The following is a 13,468-nucleotide window of genomic DNA, read 5'->3' as shown; positions in this document are numbered from 1 at the left end:
GAGGGAGGAGCAAGCAGTTTCGGAAAGGCCCGGTGACTCCGACCAGAGTTCACTCCGTGTCCGAGTGGAAGTCTTTCGTTTGAGTATTTAGTGCACACAAATAGACACATGCTCCACAGTTTCCAGTTGACTGCAGGCCCTCACAATTTCCAGATGGATGTTTTCTAATAAGGTGCAGAGATGCATTTAACTGTGTGTGACCTAGTCTAATTCTGTGTGTTCCTTTATTATCTTTATCCCATTGATTCTGCCATTGCATCTTAATTTTGTCCCATATACGCTCACAAACATACATTTCTAGATCAGAAACAGCTATCTTATCTGCAAAAGATATCTTGGCCTTACTGAAATGAGTCTGCAGGTGTGTGTGAACAGTAGAGAGGGATGTTACAAGTCTGCATGGCTGCTTCTTCGGCAGTGCTCTGTAGACCCCACTAGAGGGCAGAAGTTGACGTTGAGAACAGACTGTATGGAGAAGCTACAATAATTTACAAAAGCCTACGTGATTTAAACACAATCTGTGCAGCAGGGTAATGGAAATAAAATGGAATGGGGAAAACAGCAGTATTTCAAAACTGCTTTCATACAGCAGTTTTCTTTTAAATTCCCACTTTAATTTTACCATCACTTTATTTTTCTAAAGATTATTGAAATGTTGAACTTTCTCTGCATGAACAATTGAATGACTTAAAACTCTTGAGGTAAAACTTGCTGTCAGGTATGATTGAATAACATGCACAGCTGCTAAATCACGACTAGACAAATCTACTACAGTTCAAAGATCAATTCTAGAATTCAAAAGCCAAATTACACAACAGGTAAGACTTGCAGGTGTGCAAATATGCAACGGTTTATGATGGGTCACTTACACTGGGGATGCTGGGGACGTGTCCCCACCACATTTTGAAATGGATGATTTTGTCCCCATCACTTTTTGCTTGCACCAAAAAATGTTAACTAACAAATGAAAATGCTTTAAGAAAGGTCTATTTGCACAATAAGAATAATTTCTCCCATATAAAAAAAGACATTTCCACATTTCCAGGAGCCCGAAATTGTCTCCAGAATGCAGGGAATTACCATTTAAATGCCCAAACTCTTCTGGGGGAGGACCCCCAGAACCCCCCTCACATAGGTTTCAGCATCAGATATTTCATCTAAGTAGTGCTAAAAAACTTATTTTCTTGTTTTCATGCATCATCAGTCTCATGACCCAACTGATCTGAGCCCTTATTTCCCCACCACTTTTCAACACAGTGACGCCCTTGGTCACTGATAACGATTCTGTAGCCTACTGGACAATATGTTTTCCTGAGGTTGAAAATAAAGAGCAATCAGAGACATGTAGCCTAAGTAAAGTATAAGTGAGAATCCGGTGCTATCTATAGAAAAGGGAGTTTTCGTTTCCGAGAAACCACGTGCTCATTTGGAAAACAAAACTGAAAGTGTTTTCAACCAACAGTATAAAAGGAGGGTCTGCACTGCAGGACCTCACTGGTCCGGGGAAGTACAGTGCTTCATCTACAGAACATAATTTAGTTACCATTGCATAGGCTACAGCCTAGAGAAGAGCTGGATGCAAGAATGCAAATGAGAACATCCTCTTCAAAGGTATGCTTTTGCAATAGATTTTTCTGATAAGCTGTGTGACTGATGGGCGAACCTGAAAAACTAGGCGGTTGAAAATATTAGACTTTCCCGCACAAATTGAAAATACAATGTTGCTGTGATTTAGTTTGATGTGCATTTATTCGGCTTCTTTAAACCGAGTCGAGGATGCACAGTAGGTTATGGACAGTCACGTGTTAGACCGATGGACCATATAGCCTATTGTGCAGTATAGGAAGGCCCAAACCTGTGGCGCACGTTTCACATGTTCGGCTACATTTCAGACAATCCTAATTCACTCTATGTCTTTTATGAAAGTATTTCAATTGCATTATCGTTTTAAATAATTCACTTAGGTGATCACTAAGCACGCGTCTTATTCCATAGAGAATAACGGTAACTTGAAAACGGTTGTGGGGCGTCTCCCACAGACGCGCTGTTTGGTAGGTTAAATGTTAATCTTAAGAAAGTCTGCCCATGTTAAAATCCATTATGCATTTTATTGTTTCTGATTTATGCTCATATGTGGTTAGGCAACTCTTTTCTTCTATAGGGTGTTTTGTTCTATTTTCAAGAATCAGTCATGAGAATAAGAATCAGCTTAACAAGGATTTGACTGTGGTTTTACATTACTTTCAGCATGCTTACACACAGTTCCCAGAATGATTTCTAGGAAGACAGAAATAGACATACAGCTCAGCAAGGACAACACAAGGACAAGGAAAATATTAACTTTTAAGTTCTTTTGACCACAAGGGGGTGGAGGTGGGGATCTTTACACCAAGAGTTGCTGAAGTCATACATCATATAAGTCAAACTGTGCAAACTGAGGACTTGTCTGTTATTGCTTCCAGGGAGAAGCTGTTTGAATAATCTGGAGCAATTGTCGGGTGATTGAGTGTACCCACCATGCAGGTAAACTGCTAGTTTCAAAAAATATAATATGGAAATGCTGTTCTATAAGATATATATATATATATATATATATATGACATAATGAGTAATTGCATAATAATAATGATTTATCACATTAAATTATACTATTCTTATTTATCAAGGACATCAGTGATAAAGAGTCAGCAGAAGACACTCCATCAACACCATGGCCTGGCAGCAAAGGTGACTGTCAACAGACTGACGATTCAAGTGGTAAAGGTCAGCTTTATACAATTTTTTGTTCAGCAGAAAGCCACTAAATAATGTGCATTCTTCTTCTTCTTCTTCTTCTTCTTCTTCTCACTGAAGAAGACACCGAATCCCAATTAAGTGAATTGTTTGAAATCAAGCTCCTACAAACTCATGGTCCACCTTATTATTATTTTTCCTGATGAGATAATGGGCTTGGAATCACATACTTTTTCCACATACAATACTCCCCATATAATAGGCACTAAATAGCATACTCTATAGTGAGCTGTGAAATGAGATTTACAACATTTTGAATCATTGTCATTTTGAGGCCTTACCGACAGGTACAGTGTTTTTCATGTATAAAATGTAGAGCATTGCATTGTGGGATAACAGATACTACTTTTTTCATTCTGCTGTAGGTATTCTTGAGGGTACTATATTGTTCAGACATCTCACACATGAATTTCGGACTCCTACTTTAAATGGCAGAGTATAGCCACTCTTGCTGTTAGTTTAATTGCATGTTATTGTGGGACATTTACAGTGTTGTTTTTACTGCATGGATGTTTACAGGCAATTTCCTGTGTAGCTCAAACCAATGAACCGACTAATGAACCGACGTGTAACACTAGTGTGTTGGGATTTAAAAAGATTAAAAAACACTGACATTTTGCACAAGGACTTACTTCTGGGATAACTTGCCAGCTAACCAACATACCATAATTTTACTTTAGCGCAGGTGTTTTTAAAGTCTGAGACTGTGGGCCTCCCACAGACAAAACTTAAAAAATGGCGCCCCCTCACCCACCTTATGTTTACTTGCTTAGTTTCACCCAATTCCAGGATGCCTAGGCCTATGGGATCATGATTATGTTATTTGATTCAATAGACACTCAACAATTGAGCCAAAATAGCCTAATATTGCTGTTTGAAGTAACTTCAGACTACACGCATAGGTGGAATTTGCAGGCGGTTCATGTGGGGGGTCAAGACTTGGAGGGTTGTCCCCCCTATAAATATCATTAAATAATAATAAATAAAAAAAAAAATAGAAACATTTTGAGACTCCCCTCCCTTGCCTCCTTGACTCATCTGCTTTCCCCTTTTTTTATATATATATATTTGAACTTTTTTGAACACGTTCAGATGAACATGTACATTAATTAACAATAACATCACAACACAACAAAATGATTTACAATTAGAGACAAGACAGTAAGGAGAGGAAATAAAGACAGATCAGAAAAGGGCAAATACATTAAAATAAAAATACTAAAAATAGCCCATAAATTAAGTTTTTTTACTGAGTAATTTGCCAATTATTAGAGAGGTTTTGATAGATTTGATTTGTTTGACAATCATTTAGGCCCAGATTCAAAGAGATATTGTAATTCAATGCAGAACAAATGAAAATTGGGAGTGCTTTGAAACATTCCAGCCTTAAGAATGTGAAATTTGCCAACAAGACACAATATTTTTAGGGAATCATTGATGGGTTGTGAGTCAGTATTACAATTTAGAAACAAGACCATGTCTTCTAATATTAATTAATTAATTAAATAATTAATGTGTTAAAACTTTGAAAAATCAAAAGAGCAACTTCTATCCATAATTCTTGAGGATAGTACAATTAAAGAAAAGGTAATGGGTTCAACTTTTAGTTTACAGAAAGAACATAAAGGGGAAAAATATGATTTAAATTTCTTTAATCATTTATTACAGGGATAGTATCTATGGAAAATTTTGAACTTCTTTAATTTTATGTGGTATGAGATATTTATTAGACCTGACCAGATATCCTCGCCAAGAGATCAGAAAAAATTTAGTTTTCATAAGAGAGCCAATTTGGGAAAATCAAATGACTAGAGATCAGTACTTTTCGGATATAGCGATTATTACACAGTTATTACACCAATTGAGAGCTTGTGGATAAGGACCATATAACAATGGACTTTTAAGTAAGAACAGTAACTTTGGAGATGTGCTTTAGACATTTATGATATTCTTTTCAAGAAGTATCCAAGCCTTTATTACAGACAAGATCCTCATATTCACAAAAGACCTCTATCACATCACACCCTTATCAATCCATTCTTTTAGGTATCTGGACTTGTTTCTAAATAACCCATGTTCGTTGTTCCATAATATGCATGAATGCGGAGAAGAATTGTACTTAAACGCCATTCTTCAATCTTCAACAGCTTGTTTATGGGAATTTGAGAGCTAAAGGGGCAGTTTGTTACACAGGAAAATAGAAATTGTAGACCACCACACTTTTCAAACAACAAATTAGGAAAGTAAAATCACTGACAATATCCACAAACACTGCTTAATACGATTCATCTATAATTAGTTAATTAAACTAAATAACTTAATTAATGAATTATTCAATTAATTAGTCAATGGTGTTGCATGTCTTTGGATCAACATACAGTGAAATGGTAGGGTACGATACTTGGAATACCTTCTGCCTTTGACAATAGTACCCTACCTTGTATGACACAAAAATCAAACACTCAAAAGGTACTGTGACACCGGCTACTAAACATAACCACAAACAGGCTATGACAACTTAAGTGAAACGCTCCGCTAAACACAACTGCAGAGGGTAACTAAAAAAGTACTTCCTTCACTAATATGGCACACAACCAACACATGAGGCACACAAATCAACTGGCTGTGACAAGCTGCCCAGAGCATCTTCTTCTTCTTCTTTGTTACGTTTTATGGCGAGTGGCACCCAGCGATAAGGTGCATTACCGCCACCTACTCTGTTGGAGTGTGGACCAGAGTTTCTATCCCTTGATAAATAAATAAAATAAATAAACAAAACAAAACAAAAACATAAAAGAAAGAAAGGATTAATTTCATTTAATTTCTGAATTATTTCACAGATGTCGCCCTGTATTTCCTGTATCCCAGCTGTTCTGCCACTCCTTAATGATGTTTATTTTGATTATTCCTTTGGCTTCAGATTGTGAAGTGAGTGGTACGCACAAGCTCTCCTCATGTTTCAGAGCCTGTTTTGCTAATGCATCCACACCTTCATTTCCCTTAATCCCTCTGTGAGCTGGGGTCCACATTAATGTTATCAGCATGTTCACATTTTTAATTCTGTACGTTTTATAAATCTCATTAACCATTTCTTGCCTGCTGTGAGATGTAAATGACTGCAGTGACATTAATGCAGAGCATCAGTCTGTACAAACAATAACTTTTTTAATTTGTAATTCTTCTATTCGCTGTAATGCTGTTAGAATTGCCAACATCTCGACTGTATATACGGATAAATGATCTGATGTCCTTCTTTTAACAGAAACATGTAAGGCAGGAATACTGAAAGCAAAACTGGTTCTGCCTGTATTAGGATTCTTGGATCCATCTGGACAAATGTTTGATATAGTGCTTGTAACCTATCTTCAACCAATACTGCAGTATTTCCACAACCTTTTTGACCCTGCATTTTTCCCAGAAAATGTAAGTCAACTAACACTGAAGGAAGCATCCAGGGTGGTGTTACGGATAATGGCACTGTAGGGATATATCTTCCTTGACTTAATGTCATGTCTCCAGCTATTTCCTCACATTTCCATGCAAAACACCCTCATTTAGCCTTTTCACTCTCCCAACATGGGTGAAGTATCTTTGTTGTAGGATGTCGATCCTCAGACTGCCCTTGCAGATTTACCCAGTAGTGCATAATGAACTGTTTACATCTAATATTCAGCGCCATCAATTTACAGCCCAAGGCTTGAGCCTGCACCACCTCCAACTTCTTTAATGAAGTTTTTGCTGCTGATCCATAAGCGATACACCCATAGTCTAATACTGATCTAATCAGCGCTATATACACATTTTTGATAGCAGCCCTACTTGCTCCCCACTCTGACCCTGTTAAGCATCTCATCACATTCAGTATCTTTTTACACTTGGTGTTTATCTTACTGATATATTCATTCCATGTTAACTTATCATCAAACCACGTACCCAAAAATCTAAAGACTTTTACTTGCTCTATCTTTTGCCCATACATCTTTAACAGAGCATTAACCCCTCTCTATTTAGTGAAGACTACGGTCTTAGTTTTCCCAATTGCAAACTTGAATCCCCATGCAAATGGGGACAAAATGTATCTTGTAGGTAAGGACTTGAAAGAGTGTGACCTTTAGAAGATGTGGAAAAAAGTGCTAAACTGAATTATGAAGTCAGACACCACATAGGAAAACTAAGCAAAAATTATTGAGGGGGAAACTTTCTGATTGCTTGACTTAATGAGCAGTACCCCCTAATAGAAGTATAATACAATATGAGAATAGACTGTCTAAAGTTAGCTGGTCAAATAAAATAAATAAAAGGAAATAAATCAAGATCTTCATATTAACTTTGAATGTTTGGCAATGACACAGCAAGTGTAAAGAACGGAGACTGTCGTCTCCTGCCGATTATTAAAGATAAATAATAAATCTGACCCTCCTGAAATATACTATTTAAATCCTTACATCCTTTGAAATCTAAATTTTATGTTCTCTTCAGAAAAACTTCCACTCAATAAGGGATCATCAGGAAAAGTCAGTGGATATCAAGCAGACACCTTAAGCTTGATTTATACTCCTGCGTCGGGTCTACCTGCGTAGCCTACATTGTAGCATTTAGCCATGTATACTTGTGTGTCATTGTCTCCATCATTCTGTAGTTACACCACCAAAAGCTAGTTGGTGGTAGCGCTACAGCGTCCACTGTGTTTACTTTTGTTGACCGAGCAGGTTAACTTCTGGTTTAGCCCTCCGCTAATATGAATGGGGTAAAAATTGTAAACGTGTGGCTGTTACAGACTTTTCAAATGTTATCGACCGCACGTCAAGCTATGGCGTAGGGGCGTAGGCTATGGCGTAAAGTACGGGGCTACGCAGAGGCTACGCCATCGATTCAACACAGAAGTATAAATTGCACTTTAGTGTGGGATAAGGTAGCTACTCAGCCATCCAGTGATAAGTCAACATCTTGTACAGAAATCGTCCTCCTGACAGATTTCTCAATACTTGAAGCTTCTCAAGAAAGGACTCCTGTCTTTCACTGCTGTTACTGTTAGAAGGTGTGTCAACTAGAGGTTCATCAGAGTTGCTGTCATTGGGCTGTTTTGTGTAGTCATGGACATGTTTTACCCTAAAATCTCCATTGTTTTCTCTTCTTAAACGTTTCTTGCAAACATCTTCCCAGGTTGCATTAGCAAAAAAATAACTAGGCTATATAACGATATTGTCTGTTATGTTAGCTATTATAATGTTACCTAGCTTGTTTGGTAATATTAGCTTGTTTAATAGCTTATTGGATAATAAGTCACATACCACAACAAATATAGTGATAAGCCTATGTGTGAACCTATGTTAGGCTAATATTCTAGATCTACCATTGTGTTGGGTTTGGCTCAATATGATAAGTGGCAGATCAGTGGGCTTACTGCAGTTGAATATTTAAGTAAGTGGCATCCTCTGTCCTGGGCAAAACCTAAAATACAATGCGGAGGATACAAGATAATTTAATAATTATAAAATGGCCATGTGAATTTAGAAGGCTACAGTTCCTACTTCAATGTGACAGATAATATTAAATAAATATTTAGTTAAATATCAGTACCACCATATCATCAGACAGTAGGCTAGCGGTAGATAGCCAATATTAAACAATCCAATATTGATAGTTTCAAATGGCAGAATTTGACTTGCACATCGCGCTGCTGGCAATTTTATTTTATTTTAATTTTACAGTTTTTATACAGTATATCACCAAACTACCTTCCAGTTATGAGAATGGCAGCAGTATAACCTCAAACTGTAGTGAATACTGTTTGACAAAGTTCCAAGGATTGTTGTCCATCAGTGTGGAGTGATGTGATGTTTGTGGGTTGTTCAAAGTTACACAGTTTGCAAAACCTTTAGGTTACAATAAATCTTTGTGTCTACCAATCAAGGTTATTATCGTAAACGAAGACGAACTAAATCACGAAAACTAGATGTGAAAAAATCCAACGAAGGTTAAAATGAAGGGCAACTGGACTTGGTTGAAGCTACTGGAAGACGTTTCGTCCCTTATCCAAAGGACTTCTTCAGTTCTGAACTGAAGAAGTCCTTTGGATAAGGGCTTCATATATTTGTAGTATTTATTTATATATATATATATATATATATATATTCACATTAAAAACTAATTAAAACTAAACTGAAATTGAAAACAAAAAGTCAAAATTAAATAAATATTAAAACTAATGAAAAATCCAAAACTATAATAACCTTACCAATATATTACAATAACTGACAAAGTAGTAGATATTCATCAAGACAACTTGCTATGAAAATATTAAAGTCAAATAAAAAAAAAAATCAACTTGCACTTATGATATGCACAGTATGCAGTATGTTATGCTTTAGACATTATCATTTGGAAATTGTTATAAATTTTGTTTCTCATTGATTGTTGTAAAATGTGTTTTGTGGTGCTGACAGGGAAATAGATTTATTATAATAATCCTAATTGCACTGGACCCAAGTGTTAAGTAGATGGGCAGATTAATTGACTAACCAACATTTTATCTTTAAGCTCCCTCTTTGTGGCAACTAAAATGATTTGTCTATTTGTATAATTTAGTGCTTTTATATAGGCTACTTGAATTTCTGTATAATTTTTTTTAAATGTTGGGAGGGCTTTAGATTTCAGACATAAAATTCCAAATAACTTTTATAAACCAAAAGAAACTAACTAAATGGTTCATTCAATTAAAATCTGACCAATCTGTATGATTTATTGGTAGTACTTTAACCTTAAGTTGATATGCAGGTGCTTCTCAAAAAATTAGAATATATTGAAAAAGTAAAGCGAAACTTTAATATGTTCCATATTATTTCAGGCCTTTTTTGTTTTAATCTTGATATGGCTTACAGCTCATGGGAATCAAAAGTCCATATCTCAAAATATTAGAGTATTAGAATAAAGAATTAAATGTGGACCTAAGACAAACAATTAATCCCTCAGTCTGGTTCAGTACACATAACCATAATCATGATGAAAGACTTCTGACGACGACAGCAACCAAAGGCATTTTTGATTTACATACGGGCATATTGTATTAAGATGAAATATGAAGCTATAATCTTGTGGTTTTAATTGGTAAGCAAAACTACTAAAGAGGAAGTGATTATGTGAGTAACTGTTGCTGTCATCACTGAGATCTATTTTTCGCTGCTATCAAAGCACCATAATCTGGCAGTGGGCCAGATATTATTGTTGGCGGGTAGTTTTGGCGAGGATACATAATCACAGAGAGAATTAATGTGTTTCCCTTCCCCAATGTATGTATAAACTTTATCTAATATGTGGTTTATAATGGACTGTGGTGCAGAAACAGTGACAATGTTTCATACTCTTGGCTTACATTTCCCATGTTATCTGTCAGTGGCCAAGTCACAATAACATATGGTTACTGAATAATTAAGTAAATATAATTTCTTAATAAATATGCCTAATGAAACCTCATTACTTGACTGACTACTCTCTGCTCTCTCAGAAGAGACACTTTTTGTGCTGTGTCAGCCACCATAGCTGTCCTACGCTCTACGCCACTAAATCTTACACACTGAACCTTGTTACTGAATTTTGTAGCAGTGGGTGACGGTGGAGCCAGAAGTCAGAAAATATTACTTAATATCTTTTTAGTTTTGGATCTTTCATTTTTTTTTTTTTACGTCATTTTGACTATTTGTTTTCAATTTCAGTTTAGTTTAAATTAGTTTTAAATGTGGGTTTGCTAGTTTAGTTTTTATTTTTGAAAATGCTTAGTTTTAGTTTAGTTTTTCTTAGTGTCAGTGTTAGTTTTAGTCTTTTTGCTGCAGGGTGCCAAGCTCAGTTCAGTTTATTTTTTTCACAAAACATTAATACACAAGTACAATCATTAGAAATAATGCAGATATGTGAAAAGGGACAGCCTTTTTTAAGCTAAGCCTTTTTTAGGCCCATACACAAAGCATATATATATATATATATATATATATATATATATATATATATATATATATATATATATACATATATAGGAAGTACTAACACATTGTCTAAATCAATACAACAAATAAATGAAGCACATGCAATCTACAGTATAATTTATAACCTACATAAAAAAACCCTAAGAGCAAACTACTCTAATCCTACTACCCAGTGGTCCCAAGACATTCATTACATCAGTCTTTAGCTCTATCATTCTTGGTTAAACAGGTGAAATACAATAAATGTATTGTATTGTAATGTACAAACAACAGGTCTCTAGCACAATGAAGGCAAGTATGACTGGAAAGCAGCTTTATTAAAATCTAAACCTTTATTAATAAATATGGTATTAAACAACAATGTGAAGCACAAAGAGACAGTTTGGCTGAGACATCAGTGAGCCCATAAAACACACACCAGCTGACATGCAGTAAATATAATGACCAGTAGGCACGTTATCCCAGTACAAGGGGAGCTCATAGTCAATGGGCAAGGGACAAGTTCATCACACATGCTGGATGAGCTCTAAGCCACACTAACAGAACAAAACAAACAAAAATAAGGAAAAGAAAACCACCACGACAGTGACTCACTGCCTGCAACTCAAACTAAACAAAACACAACTCCATACAGTTGTTGCATTCGTATTATTTTGTACACATATATGTATAAAAGATAATAGAAAACATGTTCAAATCCCACCAACTACACAACCGATCCCTACCTTAGTGTTCCTGACTAAGTTAGCCTTCCCCTAACGTTACATGGGGCTCTCCCTTATATACAGTCTATGGGCTCTCCTCGTAACAGCGGTCGCCACCTGCTACTACAAGCAGATGCCCCCCTGACCCTGGGCTCTCTTGACGGATAAAGCAATCGTGCCAGGACAGCCATAGGACACTCAGCGTGCCAGCTCTGGCCCCGTCAGACCAACTGCCCTTCAACGTCAGTTACACTGGCTTCATATCCACTCGAAATGTAGACTTATTTAGGTCCTATGAAATAAATCAGTAAATAAATGAAAATTAAGGATATTTACTCTTTCATTTTAATTTATTTTAGTTAGTTATGCAAACCTACAATACAGTTTTGGTTAATTATAGTTTTTATTTTTGATGATTGGTTTAAAATAACAAACATGTTCAAATCCACAGAGACACAACTGGAGAGCTTATTGGAGGATCTGGGGTTGGAGCACCACTACACAGAGAAGCTGTCCCTGGGCACAGTACTTCAGATTGAAGAGAGGACCATTACTGATGAACCTGCCAAGTGTATTTCAGATCTTCCATGGTACTTTCTAAAGAAACTGATGATGGTTAATGTGACAGCTAGAAATGTGAAATGTACATCAGAATGTGAATCAACCTGTGAGGATGCTTCAGGAAATACAGAGTTAGATCTTGATGATCTGTTTGATAGTCTACATTCAGGTGACGTGCTAAACCCCCTTGACATAATCACTGCTCTCTTTCTGTGTTCTGACGGTTTTGTACGGCAGGAAATGGCACTCAAAATGTCTATGTGTCAGTTTTCTGTGCCTCTGCTGCTTCCTAATTGTGACACAAAGCAGTGCACACTCATGCTTTGGGCCATGAGAGACATTGTTAAAAAGTACAGACCTCAGAAACTGTTAGAGTCCAAGGGTTTTATTGAAGAAAGGATTGTTGTCTCTGAACTTCCAATGATATCATTTGTGAGACTGGGTGAGTGCTCTTTATCCAAGTCTGAGACCCTCAATAAGCTTCTCAGCAATTCTCAGCAGTACCATGACACCTTTATTCACCATAACATGGAGTGTGGGGACAGTTCAAGGAGAATATCCAATGGATTGACTGAAGTTACTTGGTACCTTCCTTGTGGGAACAAAAACATGGACATTTTCAGTGAGCCAGTAGCTGTAGCTAACCTTCGTGGGGACATTGCTTCATTTGAAACACAATTTTCTTTTTTGTGTCAGACATCTGCAGCAGTGTTTGTGTTCTTTGACAATTTGGACTCTGAGTGCGAGCTGCTTACCAACCAACACCACAAGGCACAGATCTTCTTAGTGGGCAACCACCAAAGACAGAGCTTCAGTTTAGATGCTCTAAAAAAGGTAGCAAACAAGTTGGGCTTGACTAAAAGCAACATCCTTTTGAAGGCTAAGCACATGAATGATGCAGACTTTATCAAACTTCTGCAGAAAACAATCAGCAATGTAGTTGAGAACACAAAGATGAAGATGGGGATTGAGCAGATGGCTGACATTGCCCATGAATTAGGTATCTTGGTGGATGAGGACTGTGCAGAGTGCCAGACTGCCAAGAAAAATGCAGATGCCATCACTGCAGAAATTCAAGACACCCTTAAATACAAAGAAGCTCAGCTTCCCTTGCAGGGCCAAATATGGAAGGAACTGACTGTCTTAGAGAAGGAAGAATTTCGCCTTCGAAAAGTTGGGTCTGAAAACATAGAAAAGTACAAAAGTGATCTTCAGATACAGAAAAGAAAACTTCGGGTACAACAGAACTCTTGTGACATGTCAAACGCTATGACATGTTTCATCAATGCAATATCAAGTCCAGGGATAGAGAGGAGCTATTTCCTGAAATGGATGCGAATGAACCTCGATAACCTGTCTCGAGAAAAACTGTCTGGCCTCCGGGAGCTGTACAAAAAGAAATGTGAAAATTCTGAGAACAAAGAGGAGATC

At 36.7% G+C, this 13,468-nt stretch overlaps 1 protein-coding gene across 1 annotated transcript in view; it reads left to right on the top strand.

Moving 5' to 3' along the window:
• Nucleotides 1-1,489: 1,489 nt before the first annotated feature.
• LOC123980799 (up-regulator of cell proliferation-like) overlaps nucleotides 1,490-13,468 on the top strand; it is a 21,969-nt gene continuing 9,990 nt past the window's right edge. Inside the window, exons 1-4 of the mRNA XM_046065347.1 lie at nucleotides 1,490-1,611; nucleotides 2,463-2,523; nucleotides 2,667-2,763; nucleotides 11,928-13,468. Of these exons, the coding sequence (XP_045921303.1) occupies nucleotides 2,518-2,523; nucleotides 2,667-2,763; nucleotides 11,928-13,468 (1,644 nt within the window). The 5' untranslated portion in view covers nucleotides 1,490-1,611; nucleotides 2,463-2,517. The remainder of the gene's footprint in view (nucleotides 1,612-2,462; nucleotides 2,524-2,666; nucleotides 2,764-11,927) is intronic.

The sequence above is a fragment of the Micropterus dolomieu genome, linkage group LG12 (genome assembly GCF_021292245.1).
Source record: "Micropterus dolomieu isolate WLL.071019.BEF.003 ecotype Adirondacks linkage group LG12, ASM2129224v1, whole genome shotgun sequence".
In the NCBI taxonomy this organism is placed as follows: Eukaryota; Metazoa; Chordata; class Actinopteri; order Centrarchiformes; family Centrarchidae; genus Micropterus; species Micropterus dolomieu.
This window is presented reverse-complemented; position numbering and strand designations above follow the sequence as displayed.